General features: G+C 47.0%; 1 protein-coding gene across 4 annotated transcripts in view; it reads left to right on the forward strand.

Annotated features, from left to right (window-relative positions):
* The window catches only part of DRP2 (dystrophin related protein 2), a 45198-nt gene extending 37149 nt beyond the window's left edge, over positions 1-8049 (forward strand). For all 4 annotated transcript variants that reach the window (XM_045383268.3, XM_045383267.3, XM_074030159.1 and 1 more), the window contains 3 exons: positions 1491-1728; positions 3313-3433; positions 3763-8049. In XM_045383268.3, the coding sequence (XP_045239203.2) occupies positions 1491-1728; positions 3313-3433; positions 3763-3887 (484 nt within the window). In that variant the 3' untranslated portion in view covers positions 3888-8049. The remainder of the gene's footprint in view (positions 1-1490; positions 1729-3312; positions 3434-3762) is intronic.
* Positions 8050-10986: the final 2937 nt, after the last annotated feature.

The following is a 10986-nucleotide window of genomic DNA, read 5'->3' on the forward strand; positions in this document are numbered from 1 at the left end:
ACTCCTGACCTCAAGTGATCCGCCCACCCCGGCCTCCCAAAGTGCTGGGATTACGGGCATGATCCACTGTGCCCAGCCTGAATCCTTTTAATGTAACCCAAATTTTTCCAAGAACACATGAGGTGCAAGCAGAGAGAATGCAGAGAGAAAACAGGAGAGGGTATGACATGTTCCTGCTCTCAGAGACCTTTCAATGTTGGAAGTGGAAAGAAATATGTATCACCTAGTAAAAGTATTCCAGAGGACAATGACACTACATAGAGCATTTGAGGTCTGGAAGAAGGATGGTGAAGAAGAATACAGGGAAGGCATGACTTTCCATAAAGTAAAGGTGGCAGCAGGGACCTAAGAAGGGTCCAAGCCACTTGTGGGGCATGAAGTGGAATTCATAGTACCCCTCAGAGCAGTGCTTTGCAAACAGTAGTGCATAAGATAGTCACTTGGGAAGCTTGGCAAAATACAAATTCTAAGTCACAGGTGTGGGTGGGGTCTGAGTTTCTGCATTTCTCACTAGCTCCCAGTGGATGCCCATGCTGCTGTTCCACAGACCACACTTGGAGTAGCAAGTCTTTAGAACAGTGCTACTCAGAGTGTGAAGAGCAGACCAGGGCCAGTTTGTGACCAGTTTGTCACCAGTCCAAGAGCAATTTGACATTGCTATGATATTCAAGCACAGAATTAGTAGACTCATCTTATTGAATAGGGTAGAGACCAGTTTGAGTGTTGTTGAACTTGTGTGATGAATTGCACGTGGTGTGAGCTATGTACTAGTCATGTGCATTGGGACCACATACGGGTCCATAACAGAGTGAAAAAAAAAAAAAACCTGAATTTTTACCATGAATCATTTGAGAAACACTGCCTTTGAGCAGCAGTCCGCAGGCCCTGGGAAACACTGGGCAGAGAGTGACTGTTCTGTTGCAAATAAAGAAAAAATGAACAAAGCCAAAAGCGATATCCCCAAAAGTAGGCCACCTGTTTGGAATTTGTTTTTTGTTTTTGTTTTTTGTTTTTTGTTTTTTTGATGACACAGCATGGGTGTTCAAAGTGGGCCAAAGAGGAGGGTTGTGGAGAGAAGAGACAACACAGGTGGTCTCTTGTTTATGTTATGTTTTCCCTTGGAATCTAAACATCTAAATATGGAGTAGGTGAGTCAATGGCCCTAATGCCTCCTTTGTTTGCAGACTGTGTTTCTGCCTGATTTTAAGGTCAGAATTAATCCCTAAAGCAGCACATCAAAGCCCTGAGACATTTCTTATGCAAAATGTCAACTTTCTCTGCTCTGAGGTCTCAGGATGGCAGAGTAAATAACATACGTGCTGGAGAGGAAGTGGATGTGGCCATTCAAGCAAGAGCACAACTGGGGATGGGGGTGAGGTGGGGTGGAAGAGCACAGGGATTGTTCACACCTAGGCCTGAGGGGATATCTGAAACCTGGACAGTCAGAGCCCTGTTAGATCCATAGGTCTTGGTGTCTCTCTCCATGACAGGATTCTCCAGGGAGAGCTGAGGCGCCTGAAGTGGCAGCATGAGGAGGCTGCTGAGGCACCCACTCTGGCTGACGGCTCCACTGAGGCAGCACCAGACCATCGCAATGAGGAGCTTCTGGCTGAGGCCCGTATCCTTCGGCAACACAAGAGCCGCCTGGAGACGCGCATGCAGATCCTGGAAGATCACAACAAGCAGCTAGAGTCCCAGCTGCAGCGTCTGAGGGAGCTTCTCCTGCAGGTGAGGCTGGAGACAGGAAAAGAGCCAGGGCGGCCTCTGAGCCCAGGGGAAGGGCTGGGGAGCTGAGGGCTGTGGCAAAGAAGACACAAGAGAGAGCTCCTTGGCAGTGGCTCTCAAGTGGCTTCCTGAAGAGAACTGGGCCTGTGGTTGTTGGGGGGTGGGGGAAAGAAGAGACTGGTATGGTCACATCTCCAGCCAACTCTCTTCCACCTACCTTCCGTGCCACCCTGTGTGTCGCTCTCCAGTCACTGTGGGGCCTGGGGCAGAGAGAAGACTTCTGAGGGCTTATTTCTTCACAACCCATTGGAATCCCATACTAAAAGAACAAACTTCAAGAATCATCTAAAACATTGATTTTTGCTAGTATGGTATTTGCTAGAAAGAAGTGGGTTTGGACAAGTTTGGCAAGAGAAAGATTTGTGCTATCTAAGGGTGTTTCTTGTTCCTTTTTGCACCTTTCATCTCTGACAGGCAATGTGTGTGCTGTGGTATAGCACTGGAGTCAGGCAGCTCTGGGTTTGCATGTGGCTCTGCCAATTGACTGTGGGGTGTTTGGACAGTTGGTTAACCTCTCTAAGCCCCAGTTTCCTCATCTATACAACAGAGGTGGTAACAGTACCAACTTCATAGAATTGTGGTGAACACAAAAGGAGATAATGCATTTAAGGAATTTAGCTTGATACCAGGCATCTAGTACACCCTTCATAAATGTTACCTATTATTGTCATCATATGTAATGGAAAATACCACTCTTCTGCCTCTTCCCCAGATCCTCCAAGGAATGGCCTCTATGGATTCCTGGAGGTTTCTAACATATGCTATGTCATGAACCAAGAATCAGGTGTGAAACTACATTTCCAGAGAGAATTGTGTTCTAAATAGCTTATTTATATCTGAAATGATAGCAAGAGACCTTTAGGTACAATGCCTTTCTTTCTTTCTTTCTTTCTTTCTTTCTTTCTTTCTTTCTTTCTTTCTTTCTTTCTTTCTTTCTTTCTTTCTTTCTTTCTTTCTTTCTTTCTGTCTCTCTCTCTCTCTCTCTTTCTTTCTTTCTTTCTTTCTTTTTGAGACAGAGCTTCGTTCTTGTTGCCCAGGCTGGAGTGTAATGGCTCGATCTTGGCTCACCGCAACCTCCGCCTCCTGGGTTCAAGCGATTCTCCTGCCTCAGTCTCCCAAGTAGCTGGGATTATAGGCATGGGCCACCATGCCTGGCTAATTTTGTATTTTTAGTAGAGACGGGGTTTCTCCATGTTGGTTAGGCTGACCTCAGGTGATCCGCCCGCCTTGGCCTCCCAAAGTGCTGGGATTACAGGTGTGAGCCACTGCGCCTGGCCTACAATGCCATTCTTACAATAACTGGGAGCCTTTGACACATGTTGTTAAAGGAAGAAGGTATGAGTAATTCAATATTCTAAGAAGTTTCCGAAAAGTGGAGGCCACTGTTTTAGGTAATACCAAAAGCTTCTTAAAGTCTAAGGGCAAAGGGATGGTATGAAGTCTCTCAGGTCCCTTCTAAGCTCAGGAGTCTGTCAAAGTAAGGTCAGGAAGGCAAAGTGACTTAAGTCATGCGTTACCTCTTGCTAGCCACCCACCGAATCAGATGGCAGTGGCTCTGCAGGCTCGTCCCTAGCTTCCTCTCCACAGCAGTCAGAAGGCAGTCACCCCCGGGAGAAGGGACAGACAACTCCAGACACCGAGGCTGCAGGTGAGTTCCCCTGGCCCTTCCCAGCCCCTTTCTCCATGGCTTTGTCCTGCCCTCAATTTCCTGCCCAAGGCTTTGCAGGGCTGGGACTGGTTTCTCCTCTTGGCTTTGTGCTTAAGGTCAGGGAAGATTGATTTACTGATTGATTAATTCATATGCTTATTCTACAAATAAATGTACATTGAGCACAACCTATGTACTAGGCGTTGTGCTGAGAAGATGCAAATGCTGTGGGCAGGTCTGCCCTTCAGCTGGCAGAACTCTATCTGGCCGCTTGGCCTCATAAAGGAGTCTCTAGTTCTCTTCTCAAATCTCTATTTTTTTTAACCCAGATGATGTGGGGTCAAAGAGCCAGGATGTCAGCCTGTGCTTGGAGGACATCATGGAGAAACTCCGTCATGCCTTCCCCAGTGTGCGAAGTTCTGATGTGACTGCCAACACCCTGCTGGCCTCTTGATGGAGCCAGATCCCTATCCTATAGTTCATTGTCCTCTCCTGGTTCCCGTCAAAGCCTTTCCTCAGCCTTCATCCAACCCTTCCAGTTTCCGCTGGCCCCACATTCCTCAACTAGTATTATTTGGGCTCTGGGCAGCAGCAGGGATCTGGTGGCATGTGAGGTGGGTGCGGGCAGTGATGGGAGAAGGGGAAGCATGATTCCTCTGCCTCTAGAAATGTTCCCTTTAATCTTCAAGGTTGAGGTCAGTCCTTTAAGTACCTTTCTGTTGCAGCTCAGGCAAATATCACTTGGCCATTCAGATGGGGAACAGAGAAGCTGCCTTGCAGAGCTAAGCGGTACCCATTGGCCCCTCTTCCTTCTCCGTGGAATTATGGAGAGAGAGAAGCCTAATTACCCCAAGGTTCCAGCATTATGAATCCACAGGGTTTACCCGTACTCTCTGGCACAACTCAGGGAGGCAAAAGGGTATCCCCGAGACACCTTCCCTGCCCCAAGTGCCCCTGAAAAATCTGGGCAGTATGTGTTCTATTACTTCAGCTCCAGGACAGATCGTTAGCCATCCTAATGCTGCCTAGGTACTGGCTTCTCCTCAAATATCTTCATTTTCTTTAGCCTCAGTCCCTGACAGACCTTCCTTAAGGGGAAAGCAGTTCATTCTGGTTCTTCCACGTTATATTTGGAAGCATTACGTCTATACTTCCGGGTTTAGATTTTTTGTTTTTTTTTGTTTTTTGCCCCACATCTTCCTATTTCTTAAAGGCCTCAGCATTTTGATAGACCTACTGGTTTGCAAGTTGCTCTGGAAACCCGGCTGAAGCCACCCTTTGCTCCTCTGAGTCTGTCCTCACAGACCTGGGAACACAGTGGCAGCTTGCTAAGCAAGGGAGTGTTGCTTTCCTTGGGTGAGGAAGAGGAAGCCCACCTCAAGTCTGGAGTAGTATGACTGCCATCCAACACCCTTCCAGGCTGTGACCCTTCTAGCTCTCAGGCTGAATCAGGTGAGGTGGCTGATTGTCCCCAGCTAATCATAAGGCATTTGCAGCTGGCCACCCTGTGTAGTGGCCCCTCCATAGGAGCCACAGGCCACAAATCAGGAAGCTGGCCGCTTTCCACCCAGACAACAGCAAGGCCTTCCTGTGCCTAAAATTGTTCTTTCTAACTCTGGAAGGTGAATCCAATCCTCAAACTGAACTAACTCTTCCTAGGCGACATATACCATGATCTCTTTATCCAGAAACTGTTCAGAATAGATAGTAGGGGTGGGGGAGTGGGCTTGAGAATGTTGAATAGATTCAGAGCCCACTTAGACAGCTTTCTACCAAGAGGAGCTTTATAACCTAGAGCCCTGCAGTTGACTTCATTTGCCTAAGTTTATATACATACATATCTATTCTACATATCTACTGTACATCAGTGCTCTCCTGGCCTCACTCACACATTAAATTATAATACCTCTTGAAGTATTAATGTTCTGCCTTGCTCTTTGTTAGCCCCAGCCTCTGGTTGGAAAGATAGATGTATCCTGGCTGCTCCCCTAGGATATCTCTCTCCATTGATGTTTGGGGTGGGCTGTCCTCAAGACCAAAGCAACAGAAACCCGTGGTCACAGAGAATCTAACAGGAAGAGTCACTGTTCTCTTCACTCATTCCAAATCTTGTTCCCTTGAGACCTGGACCTTGGGTAAATTTTCCTGGGCTCCCCTAAATGGTTCAGGTGCCAAAATAGAGCAAATCCAAGCTCTGCCCACCCCATGCAGAAAAGGACAAACAAGCCTTTATTAGCCTTTGCCAGCTAAGACGCAGAGAACATTCCAGCTCTTATGATCTCGCTCAGGGCTAAAGAAAGCAACAGTCGCCACCACAATCAGGAGGGAGTGATGGTTGGGGTGTTGTATTATAATCCAGCAGTGGGCCAGTGGGTAGAACTGCTAGGAACCTAGTTTGATCTGCCACAGGGGAGGCAGGGCAGCGGCTTGGGTCCAGAAGGTTTCAGTTGCCTCCTCCACCACTAAGCCACAGGTCCAGGGTGTCAGACTTCACAGCATAACATCTGCCTTAGTGTTCATGAGGTCTCTGGGCAGAAGAACTGGGTATCTGGATAGATGGTGAGCAGGTGGTAGGCAGGCATCAATCATAGAATCTGGGCATCAGTCAGAGTGGGAGCATATTTGTAGGAACTTAGATTGTGGGCAGGAATGTGGGACAGAGGGCTCGAGGACTTAGAGGCATATACCTGCCTAAGCCTTAGGTGGGTACATGTTATGGAGCAATTTTTTACCAGGAAAGTCCTGGAAAATCCTTTGTTATCCCCAACCCATCTGAGAGCTCTTGGGCTGCTGAGGGCCTGTGGCAACTGCAGTGGGCCAGGCATGGTAGAAAAGATGTAGATCTTGTTATGTAGGGTTTGTGTTGTAGGTGGACTGAAGCAGCAGGTCAGGACTTGAATTCTCACTAAGGGGTCACTCACACTTTGTGGTCCTGTGTTTACCTTAATGCCTAAGGTGAGTATATTGTTCAAGGGTCAAGGGACAGTCACTGCAGTATGTGTGGGGAATTTTCCCACAGTAGAGTAAATGGATCCTTGGGTACTATGAATCCAACTTGGGATTGGATTTACCAAAATGTATTGTATGTCGTTAGACATCTTGTTGTGTATTAGTCTCCTAAGGGTGTTGTGCATGGCACTGTGTAGTTTCTAGCCCTACACTAGAAGGATGGTGAAGGGAGTTGCTAGGTTGGTAGCCTAAAGAAAACCTTCTGACTGTGGGATTAGCATCAATGATAAGGTATGTGAGCATTTGCTGGGGTTATTGTCAAATAGTATCAAAGAACAGTTAGGACTGAGAGGTGATTTCTTCTTGACAGAAGTTGATAGAGGCCAAAAAGCCATTATGAGGATACCTCTGCTTCCAGTGACAGCATAGTGGATTCACATTGATTGGGCATTGTCATGGAAGGCTGACTAGCTGGAAGACATCAGGCTGTGCTATGCTTCCCTAGAGAGGACATGTACCCTTCCCTCCAGATTAGAAAGGCTAGAATCAAGACTCTCAAGTGCCCATTTTCTTCAAGGCCCAAAGTTGGGAAATATTTCCCTACAGAGAAATCTGTTTGAGTTTCTGGTGCTCCAGGAAATGGGTTGGCAAGACACAGAAATGAGAAAACCTGAGGCCAGGAAGAGGCCAATCCTAGGAGATGTTTTTCCTCCGGATTCATTTTTTTTTTTTTTTTTTAAACGGAGTCTCGCTCTGTCGCCCAGGCTGGAGTGCAGTGGCGCGATCTCAGCTCACTGCAAGCTCCGCCTCCCGGGTTCACGCCATTCTCCTGCCTCAGCCTCCTGAGTAGCTGGGACTACAGGCGCCCACAACCGCGCCCGGCTAATTTTTTGTATTTTTAGTAGAGACGGGGTTTCACCGTGGTCTCGATCTCCTGACCTTGTGATCCGCCCGCCTCGGCCTCCCAAAGTGCTGGGATTACAGGCGTGAGCCACTGCGCCCGGCCCTCCGGATTCATTTTAAGGAATACCTGTGCTTCCTGATGTGTGTGCTTAAGATTTGGGCTCCATATCCAGCATTTGAACTCACATTCTCAACGGCAGAGTCATGGCCTGTGGCATCATTTCAAGGCCAAAAATCCCATCCAATTTCTCTTCACATAGGTGACAGATAAGCAAGAAAGTAGCTATCTTAACTCGAGCAGTTCTGGGAAAAAAACTGGGGGCCTTATCCTGGGGATGTGGAGACCTAATTCTTCAGCTGTGTGGCTCCCGTGGGAACAAGGAACACTTTAGCTACTTCTTACTCTTTTAACACCAACTGCTGTGGGAGAAAGAAAGGCTCAAGGCCAGGGCTCAGCTCGCAGAGTCCATCTTCTCCCACAGCTGCCGCATTTGAGAGGGGGCCTACTGAATGCCCTTGCTGTCCCCTATGGCAGTGTTGAGGCCTGACCGAAGTCTGCTATGCTGCTTGCTGACTGCAAGAACTGGTCACAGGATGAAAATTGGGGAAAGGATTTGGGGGAGGTGACAAGGGTGGCATGGAAGTCTAGGGGACAAAGGGACAGGGTTGGGAACAAATTGGTTAACTTTGATTGCCACTCACTGTGGTGCCTTCCCCCTTTCCCTTGAATTCTGCTTTGAAAAGAATAAATTTGTACTTGTTTACTTTGGTTCCTCTGGTTATACTCTTTGAGTCCGATATTTCATATCTTTCCCTTATTTAGGGGTGGGAAGAGAGGGTAGACCAAGAAGCCACAGAAGTACTGTAAAACATAAGGCCACCAGATGAGTCCAACACCTATGGGACACAAAAAGACCTCCCCATTGGGCCCATCTGCCACTGTTACCCGGATTAGTCACTTCTCAACATCCTCCCAACCCTCCCCAAATTAGCTAGTTAGCGCCTTATGAGATGAGCTGTATGTAGCAATGGTTTCCAAATTTCATCCTCCTCAGTCTGAGGATTTTTCACCAGCCCGAAGCATTGTAAGAAAAGTCAGGACAATGCATTGAGTTTTTGTACAATTATATTTATTCAGTTTAAAGGTCTACCTTTTATTCTGAGATTACGGATATATATACACACACACACTATATATATATATATTTATAACATATATAAATATGTATATATAACATATATATGTGTGTGTGTGTATATATATATCCTGTCAATAAGTAAAACCCTGTCAGTCCCTCTTTTCTTTTCTTTTTCTTTCTTTTTTTTTTTTTTGAGACGGAATCTCACTCTGTCACCCAGGCTAGAGTGCAGTTGCACAATCAGCTCACTGCAACCTCTGCCTGACGGGTTCAAGCAATTCTCCTGCCTCAGCCTCTCACCAAACTATAGCAACACTGTCCAGTATAAAATAATGCAAGCCACATATGTAATTTTAAATTTTACAGCAGCCATATTACAAAAATAAAAATAAATAGATGGAATTAATTTTAATAATTAACCCAATATATCCACAATATTACCCTTTCAACATGTAATCAGTATAAAACAATTATTAATGAGATTTTAAAAATATATATATATTTACTTATATTTACTTTTTTGAGGTGGAGTCTCGCTCTGTCACCCAGGCTGGAGTGCAGTGGCACGATCTCTGCTCACTGCAAGCTCTGCCTCCCGGGTTCACGCCATTCTCCTGCCTCAGCCTCCAGAGTGGCTGGGACTACAGGTGCCCACCACCATGCCCGGCTAATTTTTTGTATTTTTAGTAGAGATGGGGTTTCACCGTGTTAGCCAGGATGGTCTCAATCTCCTGACCTCGTGATCTGCCCGCCTCGGCTTCCCAAAGTACTGGGATTACAGGCGTGAGCCACCGAGCCCAGCTAAAATATATTTTTAACTAAGTCTTTGGAAATATCAAGCAAGCTGACACATTCAGCTGGGGGAAACACACACACACACACACACACACACACAAGATCCAGACAGATCCAGACAGTTTATTCCTTATAGAGATAGCAAAAGCAAGATCAGCAATGGTATCAGCTCCCTGCATCCCTCGTCCCACAGAACAATATAACAGGACAACAAAAGGGGCTAGATGACAGGCAGCATGAATGGTAGGACCCCCTGGTACTGCGTAGCCAATGCCACACTGCAGCTAAGCAGTTTTATGGCCTGCAGCTGTACCCTCTGGAGTGTGAAGCAGGCAGAAAGCCCTATACTTAACTGGAATGAGGGAGGCAGGTGACAAGCTGCCTCATGGCAACCTCCCTTAAGATAGGGAGATGACTGAGAAACGCTCTTGTAGCAAATTCTCACAAGACTGCCTGTCTTCCTGTGTTCCGGGAGGATCACAGGGTGTTATGCCAGGACCTGAGTCAGCCTGCAGTTGAGCCTGGCCTGTGTGGCCTATGTGGATAGTGTAAGGTCATCAGGATGTGGGCACAGAGCAGTTCCTTTATAGAAATCCAGTGTTTATTTTACACCTACTACACATCTCAACTCAGGCTAGTCATGTGGTGCTCAAAAACCACATGTGCCTAGTGGATGCCATATTGGACAGCACAAGTCTGTAGCATACAGAAGCCAAAATCACTGAGCTATAGCAAAGGAAAACTTTCTGAGGTGTCCGAGTGAATGTGTGCAGGCGTACGTTGGAGTGGGGTGGAAAGTCAGAACGGCAATAGCCTTGGGTGACTGGAGGGCAGTGGTGAAGCAGCCCCGCTGGGTTACATTGAGAAGTGGTAGCAGAGGAGACGGAGGGGCATTGCAAACACACTAGTTTGCCCTTGCTCCTTCCTGTTGTGTTGTCTTCCCTACCACCCTGCCTCTCAGCAGAGCACTGGCTGTTCTCAGGCTGCAATATCAGACAGAGGCTGTACGAGGGCTCTTCTACCTCTTTCACTCCTGGATGCCCGCTGTGGCACATGTGAAACACTCACTGGCTTGTCTCTCCAGCATAACCCCAGGGTACTTTCTATCAGTCCCCTGCCTGCCTTTATCTGGAAAGGCCTATCATCTTTTCAAACTCTGCCTCTTCCCCCACCTTCTACCTCTGACACTCAACTTCTTTCCCTCGTTCTTTCTCCTTATTCTCATCTTTTAAGTTATGGGTTTCTGAAAAAAAAACCTATCTTTTTAAAATATCATCTTGGTTTTCAAGCAATCCTCAAACTTCTCTCCTAATCTGGGCTCCATTTTGTTTGCCTTTAACATGCCTATCTCCCTTAGTCTTACTTTTTCCCTTGCATTTCCCCCAGCATTCCTGCCATTTCCATCTCAACTTCACAGGCCCTGCTCATACATGACCTCTCCTTTGCCCATGGCTTAACTTTGACTTGGAGTAGCACTAAAAGTGGCACAGAGAACTTGGGAGTATATTTCCTAAAGCAGCACTGACTTTGTCAATTGGGATCAGACCTGGGGCTAGCTGGGCTACTTCCAGAAAACCCCCAGATGCTTCTTGGTGGTAAGCATTATCACCCACAATTTACAATGAGAAAATAGAGGCTCTAAGAAGCATAGGGGCGGCCAGGCGTGATGGCTTATGCCTGTAATCCCAGCACTTTGGGAGGCCGAGGCAGGTGGATCACCTGAGGTCAGGAGTTCGAGACCAGCCTGGCCAACATAGTGAAACCCCG

The sequence above is a fragment of the Macaca fascicularis genome, chromosome X, assembly GCF_037993035.2.
Source record: "Macaca fascicularis isolate 582-1 chromosome X, T2T-MFA8v1.1".
NCBI classification, from domain to species: domain Eukaryota; kingdom Metazoa; phylum Chordata; class Mammalia; order Primates; family Cercopithecidae; genus Macaca; species Macaca fascicularis.